We start from the raw sequence: 23,323 nt of genomic DNA on the forward strand, positions 1-23,323 counted from the left end.
AATTGGTTAAATAAAAATTCCATTTTGAAAAAATTTACTTCTATCACACTGAGAAAAAAAGGTTTGAGTTGACAACAAAATATTTTGGTTAATACACTTGGAATCAAAATTGTTTGTTGAATCAATAAAATTTTTGTTGATACAAACAAATAAGAAAAATAAAGGAATTTTGTTGCTTTAACCAAAGTTTAGTAGTGCCAACTAAAGTTTGATTGCACTGAGAAAAAAGGTTTGAGCTGACAACCAAATATTTCATTTAATATATGTGCAACTAAAATTTTTTGGTTGACACAACTAAACTTTAGTTGACATCAACCAAAGTTTGGTTGAGACTACGAAATTCTTTTTCATTTTGTTATTTAGTCGTCTGAAACAAACTTTAGTTGTTGTCAACTAAAGTTTAGTTGTGTCAACCAAAAAATTTTAGTTGCACATATATTGAATGAAATATTTGGTTGTCAGCTCAAATCTTTTTTCTCAGTGTGGAATAACCAAAATTTTTTTTGCTGCAACAAAAAAATATTTATCATACATTATATTATCCAAAATATTTTGTTGTCCCAACGAAACTTTAGTTAAAACAACAAAAATCCTTTTTTTAATTTTGGTTGTGTCAACACAGAAAATTAAAAGGCATTAAAATAAGCTGCAACGCTTATTATTTTAATCCAATTTTGCTTATTTTAATACCAAAATGGATTAAAATAAGCAAAATTGGATTAAAATAATAAGCGTTGCAGCTTATTTTAATGCCTTTTAATTTTCTGTGAACTAAATTTTAATACAATCAAAAATCTGTTGAAACAAAAAAAAATTTTGGTTCCTTAAATACCAACCAAACGTTTTGTTGTCAAAACCAAATTCTTTTTTTCAGTGAAAATTTCCAAAAATTTAGCCAAATTCAACATTAGGAAAAAATAAAAACTCTCTCTTAAAAAAATAATTTGTAAAAAAAAAATTATATTTTGGTTCTCTAATCGAAAGTACCACTTGAATAGTAACCATTATTCTGATAATCATTTAATCTAATTGGTTGAGGAATAGTTTGTGAGCCATCGGGCCTAAGAAGATAAATACTACTTGGTCGTCCATTAAAAACATAAGGTCCCTTGTCTAAATTTGTAATTTGATTATCCGTTCTCGATGGATGCTTTCCAGTGTCTTGCCATTGATAAACCGATGTTGGTTTCCCATTGCTAATAAAGTCTATCGGCACTTTTATAAAAGGGTTAACGTGCGGTTGATAAATCGTTGGGGGCCTCGCGGGCCTATAGGGCCTTACATGTGTCATGGATGGCGGTGGAGGAGGTGGAGGAGGAGGCGGCGAATATCTTGGCGGCTGTGAAACATACCCCAAACCTGGAACGAACATGTAAGGAGTGGGCGGTAGTTTAATATAATAAATATTGCTGTCCTGATATTTTTTCTTCCCGCCAGGGGTTCGTTGTTCCTCTTGTCCATAATTGCAGTCCTCGAAATTTGAACTATCATAATTTGGATAATGATGACGAATTTGGGGCACATATGGATAGCTAAAAAAGAATCCTTTATTTTTACGATTTCTTTTTCCTGGCAGCTTATTGCTTTTTACTTCTGTTGCTGATGATGGTATATTTTCTGAAACTGATGATTTTACATTCGATATTGATTTTTCATTTGTTTGACTAATAGGGTAGATGATTTTTTTCACTGTTTCAGATTTATTGTTATCGGATTGTTTTACATTAGTTTGTGAATTCTCAATTGTGGTTGTATTTTTTGGAACATTTTTAACATTGCTTTGGGTGATGATTTTAACATTGTTGGATGTTTTGACAATGTTTTGAACACTTGGAATATTGTTTTGTACGATTTTAATAGTGTTCGGTGTTGTTTTAATATTGCTTTGCACATTTTTGACATTCCTTTGTCTATTTTTGACATTTTGTACATTTTTAACATTCCTTTGTGTATTTTTGACATTTTGTACAGTTTTGACATTCCTTTGTGTATTTTTAACATTTCTTTGTAAATTTCGTGTCATACTTGGTGCTGGACTTTTAACATTTTGTGTATTTCCCAATTTACCAATTTGTAAATTATCCACATCCTTCTCTGCATTACTTTGTGATTTTTTCACATCCTTTTCTAAAGTACTAAAATTGTTTTCGGATTTTATTTGTGATTCACTGACATCAGTTTGGGATTTATTATGAAGCGTTTTTACAGCTGTTTTGAATCCTCTGGTCGTTAAAATACGAGGCGTGGTGGTTGATAGATTTTCCAAAATGCCAATCGGTAATGAAAATTGACTAGTTTTTGTCTCATTATTTATCCTTACTTGTCTCCTCAACGTTCTCTTGGAATCAATTTTAGAATCTAATTCCACTTCTGGTGAAACAGTAAATGTGTCTTTACTCCGACTGATTAATCGATCGTCCAAGATTTCTGCTACTGTCATGGAAACCACAATTGGCACTAGTAACACCAATGATGTCATCATTGTGCCTGTAAAAAAGTCCTCACATTAAAATTAAATTCCTCATAAATTATTGCAATTTGTTAGTGTTCGTATGGAAAAAATCAAAAACCAATTTTGGTTTATAAACATTAATTGATCTTGTAAATCGTTTCTATGAAGAAAAAAAAAGGAAAAAAAAAGCGTAATGTTTTTTTTTGAGAGAATATATGGAGCAATGTATATAATTTCGATTATAAATTTTTTTTTTTTGTGACGCCAACGGTCAATTGGACATTAACTGGCATCGTGTAGTATTTTTTTATTTTTATTTTTGCATCATGAAACGACGATGTTGATCGTTTTCTCTCTTTTTTTCCAATATATGGTCGTCTAATAAATCGCACTCTTATAGGTACACGACAGAGTATAAGATTGCGTTCACGCCTTCGTTTTGTACGTTGCGTTGCCCCCTGTAACCCTTTTTAGCATCGCAAGACGCCCCAGTGGCGAACAAAAGCACAACGATCGGTAATTGAAAGCAGGTTATAAACTCGACTAGTCACGCATTCTTGAAAGGGCCTTCCAGAAGACCTTCGGAGGTTGTGTTACGTCTATAACAACAACTAATTGTAAGCGCGCGAGGTGAACAAACCGCGAGCGACTTTTCTTCAGTTTTTTTTTTTTTTTTCTAATAAAATTAACATCATTTTGGGTCAAGAGAGGATTTTGTTATTAAAGAAGACTTTAAAGTGTGTTCACAATATGGAAAATACACAATTTTGATTTGTTTTCATAATCTCTAGTATTGTTATCTAAAAATAAGGTACAAAAATTTTGAATATTCTTTGAAGATGTTAAAAAAAATCAGATATCAGTTTATCAGAATTTTCATAAGAGATTAGCCTGTATACGATAAGAATCGTTCTTTGAGAAAATGTTTCCTTTTTTCTAAAGGGAATATTTTCTCACTAACGAAAAAGAAAAACAATCATGTTTGATGAAAAATTGAAAGGAAGTGGTAATCCTCATGGACATGAAACTTTATTGTCTCGTTATAATAATTGATTTGGTTCTGGATTAATTCCGAATGAATCAGCAGGGTATACGATTATCGTCGATCGGCAGCTGTTAACGGCTCCATGGCTCGTTTTTGCCCAGCATCCCCAAGGAGAATCGCGTTATCTTTCTTGTTTCCGTCCGAGAAGGTGTTCATCATCCTTTATTACAAATGTGTCTAACGCATAAGACCCTCTTTCTCTCGCTTTTATCATACTTGATATATGTTTATACATATATATATATATGTATGTGTAGAACACTATCTATATATATTCTATGTAGAAACTAAACCTTTTAGGTTGCTTCACGGTTTTTCTTTTCAACGTCAGTAATCACTCAATAATACGCGTGGCACGAAGACGTTTATTGGCTGAGCGAAGCCAACAGCGAGCCATTACAACCTCATTACCGATCGACAGGACCAGAGACGAGAGAGCCTTCTTTTTACAGATTTTTATTTCCGGTGCGAAACGCGATACCTATATATTCACTCTTGTGTGAGCGCGTGAGCACGAGCTTCATAAAATAAAAAGAAAAAGGGCCGTCCTCCACCCAAGGACGAGCTACTTTTTATTCTGTTTTACATTACTCTGGCATTTATTGCCAGTTAATGATGGTCATCCCGTGAAGACTTGCAGTGAATAAAATGCTTTTAAATAATAAAAAAATAAAAAATTGGTTGAAAAAAAAAAATTGTAATGCATTTATAATTCAGTCAATTATATTACTTTCGCTATTTTATCGTTATAAAATCGTGCAATGAGATTGTTGCTTTCAATTTTATTATTAAACTCAAATGTCACTTAAATATTTAAATTATAATTATTTTACTGTACTGAGAAAAAAGATTTATTTGGATTCAAATAATGGATTACTTCACTGTTAGCAAATAAATATTTATCTTGAATCGAATAATTTTGATTTGAATTAAATATTTGGACCAATAATTTCTGTATTTGAAACAAATACAATTCAAATAATAATTATTTAATACAAATAAGTATTTATTTAATAATAGTCAAGTAAATTTTCTTCAGTGTTTAATTTTCAAAACTTAGAAAAAAGAATGAAAAATACACACCAAAAAAAGAAAAAGTAATATTTACTACTTTCATAATAAAACGGGAACTGTCCAAAGTTTCTGCGCATCTCTGGAAACTTATACTCCAAAAATAGTAAAATTTACTATTTTTGTAGAAAATTTTACTGTTCCGTAGTAATTTTTACTATTTCTGGAGTAAATTTTACTATTTTTGAAGTAAAAGTTGCCAGAGATGCGCAGAAACTTCGGACAGTAGCCGTTTTACTATGAAAGTAGTAAAAATTACTTTTTCTTTTTTTTCGTACAGAGAAATTTTGCATTTATTTGAAACAAATAAAATTTAATTGAATAAAATAAAAATATATTTGTCTCAGAGCCTTATAACTTTTTATTTGTTTCTAATAAAAAATTTAATTAAGCAAAAATAAAATTTTAATTACAATAAAAATTTTATTTATGCTAAATTAAATTTTCATTAAAAAATAAATATGTATTTAGCACTGAGACAAATATATATTTAATTTCTGTGGGTGCAGTAAAGCACGATTAGGTTGAAATTATTTCAAAAGAATCAATAATTATCAGCAAAAGCAGTATAATAATAATGATAATAATAAAAATGCGAATTTCATAATTTAAACTATAAATCCGTGCAGTCTATAAGAAAATCATAATTTACAGCATCTTTCATAATGCTTAATCATTTTTTTTTTTTTTCCCAACTTAATAATAAATCAATTTCTTTACAATCCATATTTTCAAAAAAAAGAAAAAAATGAATAGAATATATTTTAATAATCGGATGTTAATTATAAAAGACAGTAAAAAAAATAAAAGAGTCTCTTGTTACAATAATCTTTTTATGAAGTCAGTTAATCATTTTGAAATTATAAATATATATTCCAATGACAGTTAATTATTAAATGCTTTATATCCTATTGGTATTATGGTGATTTTAATTAAAAACCAATTAAAATTGTTTAACGATTGAAAAACCAATTTTGTCCTCCATCTATCTTATAATAAAGAAAGTTCGCGCTTATATTTTAACCAACTGGTTTCTGATATATCATTTATCGCTGTAGGTAAAAAAGTAACGCAGCTTCCATTCAAAATATTCAAGAACTCTTCATTATCAACAAATAAAATTTTTTACCGAGTCTTTATAATTACACATTTTATTCAAATTTTTATTATTTCAATAATCGAATTTATTCTAAATAATATTCAGTTGAAAATGAAATTTAAAAAAAACCATCCTTTTAAACTATTAAATATTGTTTCAATATTTCATAATTTTATGAAACATTTTCTTTTATGAATAATAGAAATAGAAATTTTTTTTTTAATAATTTATAATTAACATTATTTAAAATAATTAACTTACAAAAGTATTTAAATTTTTTTTGTTTCAAGCTTGTTTATTGAATTAAAGAAAAATTTAATTGCCTTTTTAATTAAATTTTTATTTTTGAATTAGTAACATTTGAAACTAAGAACAAGAAAAATTTTATTATTAATATTAAAATATAAATATAAAAATTTACTTTTTAAAAAAAATGTCTTAAATATTATATAATAAGCCTGCTTAGTCAAGCCAGGGTTATTTAATAATGTGAAATATATTTTATAAATTTTATGCTAATCTTCTTTAGATATATATATGTTTCCTTTTCTTTTTCTGTCAAGTTATTTGTTCCGGTTCTCCTTAACTGGGAACATTCACACTCTCATTATATCTTTAAAATTTATCTCCACTTGTTAAGCTAACAATATAAAAGCCAAACTTGAAACAAGATTTACTTTAAAATAATATAGGAAAATGTGTAAATATACCGATTCTTTCACGAAGTTCAATGCACTTTCTTGTTAATCTTTCTATATTATATCAAATGAAAATGTAAAATAAACATATTTTCAATTTTTGAATACAAAAATTATTTAGAAATAAATATAAATAAAAAAAATTTTTGAATACAAAAATTATTTGGAAATAAATATAAACAAAATAATTTTTGAACATAAAAATTATTTAAAAATAAATATAAACAAAAAAAAATTGTAATAAATTTTACATCCATAGAGAAAATGTTTTATTTGAACCAAATATAATGTATTTGAGTTAAATAAACGTATATTTGTCGTAAATAAAAATTTTGTCATAAATGAAATTTTTATTCGAATCAAATAAAATTTATTTGCATCAGTTAAATATTTATTTACAACAAAAAAAATATGTATTTATCTCTGAGAAAAATATATCATTTCTCTGCTTTTACAAAATTTTTAAAATCAAAAATTTTGTTTACTAACTCATTGGTAAAATTTAACTAATTCAGATTTAGAGAGAACTTTACAAAAATTTGATTAGTTAAAAATTCGAACTCAAGAAATTCGATCCAAACAATTTTGGAAAATATTCACAAAAAATATTTCAAAAAAAATTGTCGGTAAAGTATTTCCAAGTATATCAAAATGAAAATTTGCTTCTATTAAAGGAATCCTTTTACAAGATAAGTGGATTGTTTTATAAATGAGATAAATCATTCTAAAAAAAAATAAATAAGTAATTTACCCGAAAAAAATTTTTTTTCACAAAATGAAGAGTCTTGAATATGAAATTAGTTAAAAGTGGAGCAGTTATTACTGTTTATATATATGAACGTATATAATACTCGAAATGAAGCACGTTTGAAACAGATATAACCGCATTTTCTTTTCGGCTCGCCCAGGAACATGTTATGAAAAATTATATTCGTGTATAAGGAATATACAACTTCTATTTCTGTGGTTTATTCTACATGATTCCTTTTCCTTTATAAAGCATCCACCACAGGCATTTCGCTTCTCCATGACTTTTACGGTTCTTAAATGAATATAAAAGGAAGAAGGGGGGAGGGGAGGGGAGAAAAAATATATAAATCATCTACCACATAAACTAAATTTTGCTAACTCTCAAAAAGAGACATATGAGAGAAAATTGGGTTCAATAGATAAAATATTCCTTTTTTTTTCTAATTAGTTTTCTATTTAATAAAGACAAAGCTCTTATAATTTTAAAAAGCAATAAAAATCAAAGATTACTTTGCCAAATGAATTTTACTAATAATATATTTCTTTTAAATATATAAAAGCGCTATAGAAGAAGTAGGTTTAAGAGAGTTATTTATCATTTTCAGAAAACGAATTAAGACTTTCGCAAATGCTTCAAACATACTTGTTCATCCATGTGGCCAAAATATACGAAAAAAATGGAAAGAAATAGAAGAAAAAAGAAAAAAAAAAAAAAGAAAAAACTCGCGCTTTGTAGAGTTCAAGCAAGAGGCTGTGGGAAAAAGTTTATTGTTGGAACGATAGATGTTCACGCTTATATGGTTGCGCATTGAGTGGAACACACAATTTATCGTTAAAAAGTACAACGACCATGTGATACATAAAAAAAGTCCTTCTATTAGATTAATTTTCGCTAAAAAATTTTTTTTTTTAATTTTTCCCGACGAATATTTTTTGCATTTATTTTGTTTTTCGAAATTTTTATTTTTTTATAACATTGATAGATGAAAAAAAAACATATTTTTAATAAATAATTAATACTAATTTTCCCTAATTAGTGTCTCACACTTCACGGGTACAAATTTAGAGAGTAAAATTGTAAATTAGCACTTTTAAATGAGGACAAAAGAAGAAGAGAATTTTAATTATAAGAATCATTATTGATAAAGCAAAAGTAGTAACGATAAATTTACAGAAAATCAGGATGTCACTTTTCATATATGTATATCTAAACATCTTCAGTGCTTGACATTTAAATTGAATTCTATTGACGTCTTCGATTTATTTAACTCGAGTCGAAAAAAATCAGTGAATTTAAATTTTTAAATTCAGTGGTATGACAACATATTTTACTGTAAATCAAGAACTCGGCAAATATTTATATACCAACGAAATTACCTAAGCGCAACTAGAAACTGATTGGATAATGAAAGTCATTATTTACCTATTTTTTTTTTCTTTAGTTAATAATGCTTTGATCAGATTTGTTTAAATTAAACCAAGAATTCCTATTTACCTTCCTTGTTTATATGAAATAAGTTTTTTTTTTAAAGTGATTTAAAAAAAAATTATACACTGAAAAAAAAAATTTATTTTATTTAAATAATCGGTTACTTACGCGGAAAAAAATATTTATCTAGAACAGCGATATGTTTCTCTAGAATGGCGAAAACTTTCCCTGTTTTAGTGAAATATATCGCTATTCCAGTGAAACTTATCGCTGTTCCAGGTGAAGATTTTTTTCCGTGATATCATAAATATTTACTTGGACCAAATAATTTTTATTTGAATTAAATAATCTGTAACCATTTAATTAGTAATTATTAATTAATAATAATTATTTATAATACAAATAAATATTTATTTTGTAAGTCAAGTAATCGATTATTTGAATCAAATAAATTTTTTTCCAACATACTTATTAAATTATGCAATTCAAAAAAATAATTATTTACTAATATTAATATTTAATACAATTAATTAATCCTATTTTAATGAATTGAATTTACAATTTACCGAAATTTATAGCCTTGAATTTTTATTTAACTGAATTTTCTACTAATTCAGAATATTTTTGTCCAAATTTTATTACAAATTTTGCGAAGCTGTAGTACGCAACGTTTATGATAAACGATTTTTGAAGAAAAAAATTTTTAAAATGAAAAATTCTGTAATTTTTTGCCTAAAAAATATTTCTTGTAGTTTTCATTAATCAGCAAATTATAAAAGAAATATTTTTTAGGCAAAAAATTATAGAATTTTTATTTTAAAAAATTATTTTTTAAAAAATCGTTTATCATAAACGTTGCGTACTTCAGCTTCGTAATTTTAAAATATAAATTAGAAATTGGTTTCTAAAAAAAAATAGGTAATTTAAGGACAATTATAATCTACTGTATAATTGCATTGATTGTCAATTAAATTCAGCTCCAATTAATTAAACTCTATTATCAATAATGAAAGTAGATTTATACTGTCAACAGAATTTTCTTACACTCCAAGATAAATATAACTATTAACTATATGCACAACCTAAATAAATAATGATACCAGCATTTGTTTTCATCTTCTTTTTTTTTAGGAAACAACATCACGAATCTAAATATAAAAACATAATTTCACTACTAATTTTAGCTTATATTTTCATCGCTATACAGAATAATATGTCACCGTCATCATCTATAATTATAATTATAGACAACAGGAAAAGAATATTTTTTGATTAAAAAAAAATTAATATATTTAGTTAGAGAATTCTTTAGAAAAAAAAAAGAAAGAGTATAATATAATTTCAGGAGGCAAATAGAAGAAAAAAACAAATACACAAGAAAAGTAAAAAAAAAAAAAAATAAAAGGTGTATGGATCAGATATTTAGGTATCTCATAAGATTTAAAGATGAGAGAGTATTAATCATTCCACGTTTTCTCTGAGGCGGAAACGAGGCCAATTTTTTTATTCTATCTTGTTAAATGAGAAGCGATATGTCCGGTAAAAATAGTTTAAACGGATTTGAAAATCTACCAACTCCCTTTCTCTTTCTCTTTTTCGCATATATATATATATATTTCACACGATTCGCAAATTAACAAGAAGAGAAAATAAACACCTCATTGAAAGATTTCAAAAGAATTAATAATTTCCTATACAATAATATGTCAAAAATTCTATACTGTTATAAAAACCAACGCACTTGTATATAAAATATATTCATCGCAATTTTTATAAAATAGAGCATGAAATTTTCAATTTAGAATACTTTTTAATCATTTACAAAAAAAAAAAAAAAATACATATACGACATAGAACAATTAAATGACTTTCTATTTAATATTATTAATTATAATTATTCATTTAAAAGTTCGTTGGAAAATATATTTGTTTTTATTTTTGAATAATTAACAATAAAATTTTTTTCTATAACAAAAACTCATTCAATAAATTGATAATATATCGGTGAAGTTTAATAAGTATTTTGTGCACAAGACCGAATCAATTTCTGAACTATATCCAAAGAATTAACGAGCGAATTAACCCAAATACTCGGAAATTATTCAATCTTGCATAAATTATAAGCTGATATTTCATCAATTCCCTCCATAATCGAATTAATGAATGAAATGCAACAGTAGACTTAATTTTTTGTTATTTCCTATTAAAAGACAAACCGGTTTTTTTAATTATCGAAAAATTTTTAAATTAGAAAGAATTTTGAAAATTTTTGCGAATTTATTTAAACAAACGAAACTGTTCAAACGAAGGCATTAAATAAGAAGAAAAATAATTTATTTCTTCGAGAAAAAATAAATTTTTAATTTTTAGTGAAATATTTCAAAAATATAAAAAAAAAAACAGTAATGTTATTATATAAAGGAATAATGTGTAATATATTCACAATAATGCATTATTCTTCTCACTGTGTCAATAAGCTAAAGCTACTTGCGGTTTTTCTCACACACTATGTGAATTTCATTTACCACAGCACATATAACACTTACATCACCGAGAATTACACCCCAGTTCAGTGGCGCACACTCGGCTGGAGCAGGGGGAGCGGCCGCTCCCCCTGGTCTAAGGGTGGGTGGTGTCCAGAGGGTGGATAAAAATATAAATAAAAAATTAAAATTTTACATATAAAAATGAGCTGAAACATATTGAGTTGAAAAATTGCATGAACACGCGTATTTTTAACTTTGATTAAACAATTATCAAAATGTTTTGTTTTTAGAAAAAGGGTGAAACCATTTGTAAGTTACATGGGAAATGACACTTTACGCCTTCATGCAATTTTTTTTGCTTGTCAGAATTTTTGCAGGGGGGGGTCCCAAGAAGTTAGCGCCGCTCCCCTTCTCCGAAAACCAATGTGCGCCACTGCCCCAGTTGAATGTTAAATACTACAAAACATCTATTGACAACCGTTAGACATCACCAGAGGACAAAGAAATCCAAAAAAAATACAGTTTTCCAGAAATTCCCATTGAAAAAATGATAATTCTGTTATTTAATTATTAATTTCATAACCATTATGGAAAATGATAAATAGATTAAATATAAATTAATAAACAGATTATTTTTTTCATTAGCCTTTTATAGTCATAATTAAACGAATTGATTCAATTATCGAAAAAACAATGAAATGAAAAAAATTTCCTTTGGAGAAAATTCCGTTATTACGTCTTCACATAATGATGTTTCATTTGGACAAACTGATTAATAGCAACGGTATATACTTTGTACGTGAAGAAAAAAAGAGCAACGAATTTACTTGAACGCAACTTTAAAATTGTTAATATATTCCCGTAACGTTCAAGTTCACGTCCTGCATTCCAATTTTTTTTTTTTTTTTTTTTTTATAATACTACTATACAAAAGTTTCTATACAAAATATGTATAGGAGTTCCTGGATATTGCGAAATCACAGTTTTAGAAATTAAAAATCCTCACACGTTTGCAATTCACATATAGAGGAATTTGGGGAAAAATTTCTTTTTACAGTGAAAAAAAAAAATTACTAAATTCAAATAATCGGTTGTCAAATAATAATATTTTTACCCAACTTTTTATTTAATAGAATTCTAATTTAACTGAATTTTAATTTTTACCATAATTCTTATTCCAATAGAATTTTAAATGATATGAATTTTCAAATGTAAAAATTTCTAATTTATCGAATCTAGATTTGTTTGAATTTTTATTTGCACGAATTCTATCAAATAGTAATTCGTACAAATAAAAATTTGGACAAATTAAGATTCGATGAATTAGAAATTCTATTATATAAAAATTCAAAGCACTTAGAAATCTGAAAATTCTGATAAATTACACTGAAAAAAGGGTTTGGTATTGACAACCAAACGTTTAGTTGGTATTTAAGCAACCAAAATTTTTTTGTTGAATCAACAAAATTTTGGTTATCCCAATCAAAATTTAGTTAGGACAACAAAAATCCTTTTTTTCTAATTTTGGTTGTGTCAAAAAAAAAATTTGATTGAGACAATTAAAATTTTGTTGATTCAACAAAAAAAATTTTGGTTGCTTAAATACCAACCAAACGTTTGGTTGTTAATACCAAACTCTTTTTTCAATGTAAAATCCAATTAAATTAGAATTCTTTTTTAATAAAAAAAAATTGTGTATAGAAAAATTCTATGAAACAAAAATTTGGGACCTAAAAATTCTTTATTTATTTTCCTAATTAATTCGTGTAAAAAATAATTATACCTTAAAGAATTCTTTAAACTGAAAATTATCTAAATTATGATTTTTATGGGATAATCATGCTCCCTAATGAAATGAAAATTCAGCTAAGCCAATATTCGATTAAATGAAAACTATTAAAAATTAGTAAAGGTTTAAAGATACCAAAGTTGGGAATATAATTTTTGGATTTAATAAAATATCCGAATCAGATTCAGAGAGAAGTTTCAAATAGACATTAATTCTAAAAAACATATACCCTTTAAAAAAAAAACGTATCAAACTCGAACCTCATTAAACAAAGCCAATAACGCAGTGGAAATAAAAAAAGCTAATGACCTAGTTTACAGATAGAGAAGATCTATTATATAGATAATGAGGGGGGATATATATATATATACCTATATCGAAGTCATATCTGGAATGCAGATCTATCGATCAGAGAGCTTTATGTGATGACGAGAGAGAAAAAAGCCTCCCTTCTAGTTTGGAAAAAAAAGTGAACCCTCTAGAGAATCAAGTGTCTCAATATTTTCCCCACTCGTTTATTGAAGTGCGGAGAGAAAAAGTTGGCTGACTTCACAAACTACATCAAGTCCCTGAGTGCACAGAAGAGAAGAGGCGATGGTGATTTATAGCGACATGAAAGCCAATCTAATGAGCTTCATCTCTCTATACGTTTTCAGGTGTCGTTGCGGTTAATTGAGACGGTAGTCATTAAACCTGATCCAATTACCAGTATTAACTGACCTTCACTATATATATATATATATATAGATATATATATACTCAAACAATACAAAAATATTCAAAAGCTAAAGCAGCGTAATAACACATTTGTTCGCGAGCAAAAATTTATCTCAATTAAAAAAGAAAATTGCGACAAATGGAATAATTAATTTTTTTTATAATTATGAATAGGGTAAATGCACCAGTGGTGGATCAGGTACCAATGGTGGATCAACAGCGTTAAAAAGGTTAAAATAAGCTATTTCTAATTGAACTAAATGTTTATATCGTTTAGGGGAGGTGTATAGATAAGTTTTATGAAATAAAATCATTTGAAAATATTTAGGAAAACAAAGCAATACAACAATTGTTGATTTTATGCTTTTTCACATGAAATCTTAAAAAATAATTGTTTAGTCTAAATTTTTTTAATTTTTAGACTAGAAAGTAATCAATTCTTTCGATATAGAATACTTTTGGAAAAAAATTTACATCATTAAGTTATTTTTGTGTAGTGTAAAGGGGTAAATGATCCACGACTGGAGCAATGTCATTTTATTGTTGAATGGGGGTGTGAGGGGGTGTAAACGTTACAAGCAGGTCGAAAACTACACGATAGTGTCCTTGAAGACTTGTTAATTCATACTATTGTAAAGATTACCCTATATTTTTCATCTGAAAAAATCTGTACACCTTTAAAGTCAAAATTATAAATTTAGTAGGCTTAATTGATCCACCACTGGTGCAGTTACCCTAAATAAAATTAATTTACAATTATTTTTTTTTTTAGAAAATAGTGGAAATATGCGAAAGTGTTGAGAGTTCAATGATAAAAATTAAAAGAGATAATGAAGATATAATATATTCACAAAGATAACTAATCTCAGGTCGAGGTCGATGGATCTCTAAATCACGATCATCGAGCAAAGTCATATAGGAGGATCTCTATGTCACGTCTCAAGCTGCCGGTCAATGAGAAGGAAGATGCGAGGGATTTAATAAATGTATGGTGCTATACATAATAACACAACATTCAATCAGGGAATTATTTTTCTCATTTTAATTTTCGCAGTGAAAACGCGAGTTAAGAATGGGCGAAAAATTCGTTTTCATTATCAAATTATTTGAAATAAAATAATATAATAAACTAAATAATAAATAAATAATAAAATAAATAATGACTAAATTACATTTAAAAATTTAATTCAATCTAAAAAATTACAAGGAGAAAAATTGTATATTAATATTTAGTTTAGTTTATTGCGATATATAATGAGTGTAAAACAATTTAGGGAAATCTTGTAAATTTGTGATTATTATTATTATTAATTGTAAAAAAATACAATGAAAATATGATTCTTTAAAATCGGCTGATGTCAAAAATTAATATTTTCTTTGTAAACTTCCTCAATACTGATATAATAATAACTTATAAATTTATATGATTTCCCTAAATTGTGCCCGAAGATCCAAACATTACAATTAACCAATTTTTTACATTTAACCCATTTTACATTTTACCCATTTTCTCATTTACAATGAGAAAGTATTAATTTTTTTACTATTTTTTTAATTTCAAATAAAATAAAATAAATAAAATATTGCTTTCTACATTCAAAAATAAATTAATAATTTTGTTAAAAAATGTACTTTTTCAGCATTGCTGTAGTAATTTAAAAAAAAAATGATTTCTTTCATTCTGAATCAGACACATTATAAATTGTAATAAAATAGGACAAATAAATAAATAAATAAATAAATATTAATAAAAAAAATTTTCTCCATATAATTTAAATTAAAAATAATTGAACGTTTCAATTATTCTGTTATTACTAAAAAAATAAATATGCAGAATATATATTTATAGAAAATGTCTGATTCACCGAAAAAAAAATCCTCTTGTTTCAAGAGGATTCCTCTTATTTCAATGCATATTTTCCTCTAGTATATGCTGCAAAAGGATGTCCTCTAGGTTTAAGAGGATTGTCCTCTATGTAAAATTATTCCTCTTAATTTAAGAGGATACTCTTATTTTAAGAGGAAAATAACATCTTAAAAAGAATTCTGAAATAATAAAAATGCAATCATTTAATTTGTATGTCATAGATATAATCTATATAAAATTAAAAGGAATAAAATTTGTTATTCCATGATTTACATCTATTTGAGTATAAATAAATTGAAATTGATTTTAATTTTTTGAATAAATCAACTAAATTTATTTTTAATAATATTTTTATGCGCAAAACATATAATTCATTAAATTTGAAAATTTATTTTAAATAAATTTTCAAATAAAATTAAAATAAATAAAAATCGTAATAAAATAAATTTTTAAATAGCATAACCTCAAAATTATTTAAATTTTCTTAAAAATTACTTTTAAAAATTTCTTTTACCTACAAAAATAGGCACGTATTGTGTAAGTTGCAACTCTATCAAGATATTTAAAAGATTATTATCCATTTTGGTTTATTCCCCTTTTTTCACACAGAAACTAAAACTTTTTCACGTATATGATATGCGATTTATGACGCGACGTAAATGATATGACGCAATCATCTTTGCGCATGAGCGACTTTCAATGGGAAATCCTCTTAGAATTTAGAGGAATATTCTTAAACATAGAAGATTATTCTAAATTATATTATTTTTTATTTTTTATTTTTTTTTATGTATTATTTTTATTCTAAAAACATTATTCTGAATATATAAGAGGAATGCTCTAGAATAGTCCTTTTGTTTCGATCCTCTTGAAATTAGAGGAAAATATTCTCATTTAAAGAGTAATACTCTTGTTTTAAGAATAAAATTCAAGAGGATTCTGTAAGAGGAATTTTCCTCTGAATACAAGAATATTTTTTTTTCGGTGTTAATATAAAATAGTCTGTGAAATATGTTTTCTTATATATTCTTATTATGATGTAATGGGTGCGTAAAACATTGATTGGCTATTAATGAGAAATACATGTAAAGATTGCAAAAGGAATAAATATGAATATACAAGTTTCCGGTTCCCTCTTTATATATATATATTATATTGTGGATCTTCGTTTTCTCTCTTTAAGTGCTCTAAAAGCCCGATCCGCTTGTATAATAATAAATGCGCACACACGGGTCCATGAAGCGATTTCCGTAATACCATGTTGGTAATCATCCTTCATTACCGCAGTTTAGCATCTGTACTGGGCAAGACGTACGAGACCTTTCGGGATAACTTTCTCAATTAGTCTATAACTCTGCTTAGGCTGGTGTTCGCGTTTCAACGTCACGTGATTTATATTCGCAGGACAGAAACAGAAATTTACCCGCACCACAATTATTATTAATATAATTTTTTTTATTAAATTCAATAATATAATAATAATACTCTTATTCTTATCACTGAAAAAAAATTCTAGTTAGAATAACCAGAATTCTAGTTAGAATAACCAGAATTCTGGTTAGGGTATATTTAACATTTTGATTCTGGTTAGATTAACCAGAATTCTGGTTATTTTAACGAGAATTCTAGTTATTTCAACTAGAATTCTGGTTAACAAAACTAGAAAGAAATGTTAAATATAGCCTAACCAGAATTTTTTTTTCAGTGTATTATTATTATTAGTATTATTATTATTAATATTATTATTGTTATTATGATAACGCACCAATTCTTCTCTTTTTAATTCACAAAAAAAGTGAAATTGTTCGCTCACAATCCTACAGACGATAAATCACTTTTTATTGGTAATCCTTTTTATCACTTTTTTTTTTTTCTTTTTTTTAATTGAACATCAATCATTTGGAAGAAAAAAAGAAACTGCGAGAAAATTGATGTGATGGTAAGTACCACAAATCACAAGTGATTCTATTTATATACTGACAATGAGAAGAATAGAATTAGAAATTACAAAATATATAAACTTTGAGAGAATATTGCAATAAAAAATTAAGAAGAAAATATATGCAATTTTTTTTTTGCCGAAAATTCTTTGAAATTTTTCTATATAGAGATATTTCACGCAATTTTATTGAAATTTTTTTTTTTGGAAAAAATATCTTTTTTTTTAATAAGAAAAATAAAAATATTTTTAAACAAAAATTTTTCTATATTAAGATTAATTTTTACAATTTTTTTTTCCATCGAGATAGAAAAATATTTGGATTTCAACTGATTGCTCATATATATATATGTGTACTCGAATTGTCTCGCGCATGGAAGTGCTATACGAGATATAATCCTGTTACTTCCGCATTTTTTTCATCAGAAATTCTTAAATCAGTATGTTGCGGATGAATTTTTCTCACGGCAACGCAATCTTGACGTATAATCGTAAAAAAAATAGACTCGCTACTGAAGAATATGTATAACAGTATATATAAGTATAGTGAATATATAACACGTGACCAAGTGTATTCACGTACGGACACAAATTTAAACTCGAGAAGTAGAAGTAGAAGAAGAAGAAGAAGCTATCAAACAGAATAGGAATTCCGGTTCTGAATACAGTACACTAGGTTTTTGGGTTTCAAAAAATTCTAGTCTCTACACTTTAACAGTAGCGGTATATTTTATCGTTTGCTTTTAACTTATATATGAAAAAGAAGTCATTGTCTTTTTATAATCATATTATTATAACCAATATTCTGTATTTAAAAATATTTAATTTTATTTTCAAGTTTAATTCAATAAATACATCCAGAGAAAATGATTTATTTGAACCAAATAAAATATATTTGTACTGGAAAAAAATTCATTTAATTCAAATAATCAGTTACTTGACTATTATCAAATATTTACTTGGACCAAAATAATTATTTACTTAAACCAAATAATTAATATTTTATTCAATTAAATGGTATTTGTTTCAAAATACATAAATTATTAGTTCAAATACAGTTTATTTGATTCAAATAAAAATTATTTGGTTCAAGTAAATATTTATTTAATAATAGTCAAGTATAACCGATTATTTGAATCAAATAAATTTTTTTTCAGTGTGAATTAAATAAACGTATTATTTGCATCAGCCCATTTATTTGGCGTATAAATAAAAATTATATTTTTGTCATAAATAAATTTTTCTTTGGCCCAAAAAAATTTTTATTTACGCCAAATAAATTTGAACCAAATATATTATATTTGAACTAAATAAACTTATATTTGTCACTAATTTATTTGGCGTAAATAAAAATTATATTTTTGTCATAAATAAATTTTTCTTTGGCCCAAAAAAATTTTTATTTACGCCAAATAAATTTGAACCAAATATATTATATTTGAGTTAAATAAACTTATATTTGTCTCCAATTTATTTGGCGTAAATAAAAATTATATTTTTGTCATAAATAAATTTTTCTTTGGCTCAAAAAAATTTTTATTTACGCCAAATAAATTGGAGACAAATATAAGTTTATTTAACTCAAATATAATATATTTGGTTTAAATAAAACATTTTTCTGGGTGATTGTTTCACAGAAAATTAAAAGGCATTAAAATAAGCTGCAACGCTTCTGATTTTAATCCAATTTTGCTTATTTTAATATCAAAATGGATTAAAATAAGTAAAATTGGATTAAAATAAGAAGCGTTGCAGCTTATTTTAATGCCTTTTAATTTTCTGTGTTTCTATCGAGATCTTTAATTGCCAAAAATCGATACGAAAAAACAGTTTTCTTATTAACCAAATAATATATTTTATAAAAAATAGTGAAATGGTATTTAATAAAATAATTTAAAAAAATATTATTAATGGAAATTAAAAATTTAAATGAAATTTTTATTTACTTTTCTTCTATTTTTTGTACTCGATCAAATTTATTCAATTTGGATCTTTCTATTTATATAATATATATATTGCATGCGGTTTCCTCCCTCGTAGGAAGCTTTGTTTATACTTTTATTTTAACCTTTTTTTTCAAGTTAAGAATCTAATAAAGGAAATGCAATGAGCAGAGTAAAATAAAAGGACAAGTAAAAGTTCGAGCTTCAAGAGCGGAAAAAGGACTTTATTATAGTGAAATTATCGTGTGTTTCGTGTAGATGAAGCATTAAAGATTCCGTGGAATAGTGCGGAAGTGAATGTGGTACAAAAGGTAACAAGCAGTACTCGAGATATTTGTATATATATATATATATACAACTTGCAAGATGCGTTCAAGAGTATATACAGTGTCAGAATATAACTGCACGACATTGTGTCGTCGTTGTCGTATACTCGACAAGGAAGTTCTGTCCTTGTGGGGCTTTTAAAGTGCACTCGCGAGAAATTTATATAGGACATATCGAACAGTGTGTGTGCGACAACTTGACAGATAATGTCATAATAATTTTGCTCGGAATTAGACAAGAAGTCTATAATCTTTACTTTGTAGACTTTCCATGTTCATTCAAGGATGATTAATCATTTAATAGATCACACAAAACAGCATTCCTATAGCCAACTTTGCTATATATATACTATGTCAGGCGCAAAAGCTGTATCAATCTCACGAAAAAAAATATAATTCAAGCTTCAAATACCAAAAAGAAGAACATCTATTCAAACTTGTCACTATATAATTATAATCATCATCAATTATATACGTTTATACGTATATACAATCATCAAGTTTATATTCATCTACATTTAATCTTTAACACGTTACTCTCTAAATATGAATTAATAGTTTTCTACAAATGAAATATTGCCCCTTTATGAAATATACTCCTTTAGGCAAATTGCTTTGGTTATCAATTTTATTTATTTTTAGTTATATCCATTATTTTTTCCTATTTTTCAAATTATAATCTTTATTTCATTGTATTTATAAAAATTTTACTAATTCTTTATATAGAAAATCATTAAAAAAGTTTTAGTTCCTCAGATTAAAAATTAATACACATTAAAAATTAATTATTTAATTCAAATACTCGATTACTTGACTATTATTAAATAAATCTTTACTTGAACGAAATAATTTTTTAATTTAATAAATATTTAATAATTAATTAAATAAATTGTATTTGAACCAATAATTTCTGTATTTGAAAAAAATATCATCTCAAATAATAATTATTTAATACAAATATAAATATTTATTTAATAATAGTCAAGTAAAATCAATTATTTGAATCAAATAATTTTTTTTTCAGTATAAGTAATTAATTAGATAAATAATAAAAAAAACGAAAATTTCATCGTATAATACAAATATTTAGTTATATTTACAAAATGTTACTAATTCAAATTTACACAAAAATTTAAACAATATTTTTATTTAAAATTAAATTAAATTTACTTAATTTTTTTAAACTAATTAATTAGATAAATTATATGAATAATTGGAATAATGAAAATTTCATTATTGTATAATATAAATATTTAGTTATTTATAAAAAATGTTACTAATTCAAATTTATAAAGTTCAAAAAAAAAATTAAGTTCCTCAGCAAAAATTAATGCAATAAATTTTAATTATTTAATCTTTTAAAACTAATTAATTAGATAAAATAGATGAATAATTAGAAAAAACGAAAAACAGCCGCAAATTGCAAAATAAAATAATATTAAAATAGTTGTTATAATTTTTTTATAAAAATATTTTATAATTAGTTTAATAAGAACGGTTTTATAAATACCTAATTAATTTAAATTAATAATCATATACGTAAAAATGAGTAAAAAAAAGTTTACACACTACAGGAAATTTTAATAGATTTCTTTGAAATTATTAATTAAAACTTGACTTCCTTTCGCATGTATACTTTTTTTTTCAAAAAAATTATTAAATTTCACGAAAAATAACTTTATAAATATTCTATTAAATGAATTTAATATATAATAAACACATTTTCTATAAATAAATATAGAAAAAGTCATTACTATAAAGAATAATCATATTCCACTATGCAGTAAATTTCAATTTTTCTACGCGTACAATATTCTAAATCATCTAAATTACAAAATATGCGTAATTTCAGAAAAGTTTTTAATTAAAAATAAGGAGTCTAATCACGATTTAATCTCTCTATCTCTAATATGTAAATTTTTTTTTTTTACTCACAAATAATTATAATTAATCGTTATTATTTCTATATTTAACTGCAATTTATTTTTTATCACAAATATTTTATAGTCCATTATGGAAGTTATTACCAGACACATAAAAAAAATCATCGTTTTGCAAAACATAACTTTCACAATGTTTACAAAATATATTTCATTTTTCTATCATAGTTTTTTCATTTTTATGCTTTCAAAAAAAAATAATTAATATACAATTATCACTGATTAATAAAAAATTAAATTGTTAATTTTAATTTATTGGTCCTAATTATTTGAAACATTTATTCAAACTAATAAGCAAAATATATTTTTAATTAAATTTTTTAAATATTTTTTAATTTAATTTTTAATTTTTTAAATATAGATAAAAATTTAGGGATCCATTTTTCTAAATGCAAACTACTTTATAATATTGTAATATAATTGTGAATGAGACAATAAAATTTTATTTCATATTATAATTTGAAAAATAGGGAATTCTTTTTTGTCAATCAGAAAAATGTTTAATTGTTACCAAAATTTTTATATTGAGATAAATTTTTTTTTTTAAACACTCGCGCGCTCAAAACGCCCTTTGTCGGTCCCTCTCGCGATTACCTGTTTCGAAACCAATTAAGTAAGTTGTTACACGCACGAGTAACGACTACCCCCCAAGAAAACTAAAAGATAAAAACATTCGCGAGACTCGTGCGCGCTTATATACGTAAATTGCACGGTCATTGAGAGTTTCACCATACACTAACAATAAAATTACTAAAATGACGAAAATTAAGTATAAACTTTTTTTTTTCATCCTGCCTACCTCTTTAACTCTAAGTAGACTCGTATATAAGTAAAGATTATTATTCCACCAGAGAAATGTTCTTCACTTCAATTTTTTTTTTCTTTTTTTTGAAATTACAGATCTTTGATAGTAAAAGATCCTCCTCAGGCACCTTCAAGGTTTTCACCTGAAGGTGAATCCTTTCATTTTTTTATTTTTTCCGTAGAATAATAATAATAATAATCCACCACTTAACACGGATAAATCCAAATGTCGTTCATTTGTTTCCAATATCACAAAATTCGTTTTTTAAATCTCCTTTATGAACTGATCATCCCTTTTGAAATTTCTTGAGGCGATTGAATTTAAAAAAAAAAAAAATTTTTTTTATGAAAATAGAAAATATGAACACCACCCCACTAACCACGTTTTTTTTTTAAATATAAATTCGTTCACCACGCGGTCTGCTATCAGAATGAAGGTTTTTCTTAAGGCCGTCTCTTACTTATGGTGCGATCCCCACCAATATAGAAACGCGACAAGAGCACTTGCTCTTCACCTGGAGAACTCACGGTTCATTCTGAGTTTGTCTGGGCATGAAAATGAGCTTGAAACGGTACACTTTCGTTGGTCAGTCAGTATACCAATTGACTCTCAACAGTCGTTAATTTTAATCCTTTATATAAACGTGCTTTGCAAGGACGACATTTTCATTAGAAATTATTTCACCTGGCAAATAAACAACAAGGAATACATGTCGCAAAGTATACTTTGGAATTTAGAAAAAGCCTCAAATGCACTTAAAAAAAATTTACTTGATTCAAATAATCGATTACTTGATTCAAATAAATATTTACCAAATAATTTTTAAAATCAAATAATTGAATTAAGTAAACTGTATTTGAATCAATAATTTTTGTATTAGAAAAAAAATAACATTTAATTAGCTCAACAATTATTTGATACAAATAAATATTTATTTCTAACCGATTATTTAAATCAAATAAATTTT

The 23,323-nt window shown here is 25.6% G+C and overlaps 1 protein-coding gene across 1 annotated transcript; it reads right to left on the reverse strand.

Annotated features, from left to right (window-relative positions):
* Positions 1-373: 373 nt before the first annotated feature.
* On the reverse strand, positions 374-22,978 carry LOC127287986 (formin-J-like). Its single transcript, XM_051315156.1, has 2 exons — positions 22,351-22,978; positions 374-2,487 (listed from the first exon to the last, which is right to left on the reverse strand). Exon 2 carries the CDS (start codon positions 2,480-2,482, stop codon positions 974-976), a length of 1,509 nt encoding a protein of 502 aa, XP_051171113.1. The 5' UTR covers positions 2,483-2,487; positions 22,351-22,978; the 3' UTR covers positions 374-973.
* Between the last annotated feature and the right edge of the window lie 345 nt (positions 22,979-23,323).

This window comes from Leptopilina boulardi, unplaced genomic scaffold (assembly GCF_019393585.1).
Source record: "Leptopilina boulardi isolate dan_hultmark-lab unplaced genomic scaffold, ZJU_Lbou_2.1 LbouV2_38, whole genome shotgun sequence".
In the NCBI taxonomy this organism is placed as follows: domain Eukaryota; kingdom Metazoa; phylum Arthropoda; class Insecta; order Hymenoptera; family Figitidae; genus Leptopilina; species Leptopilina boulardi.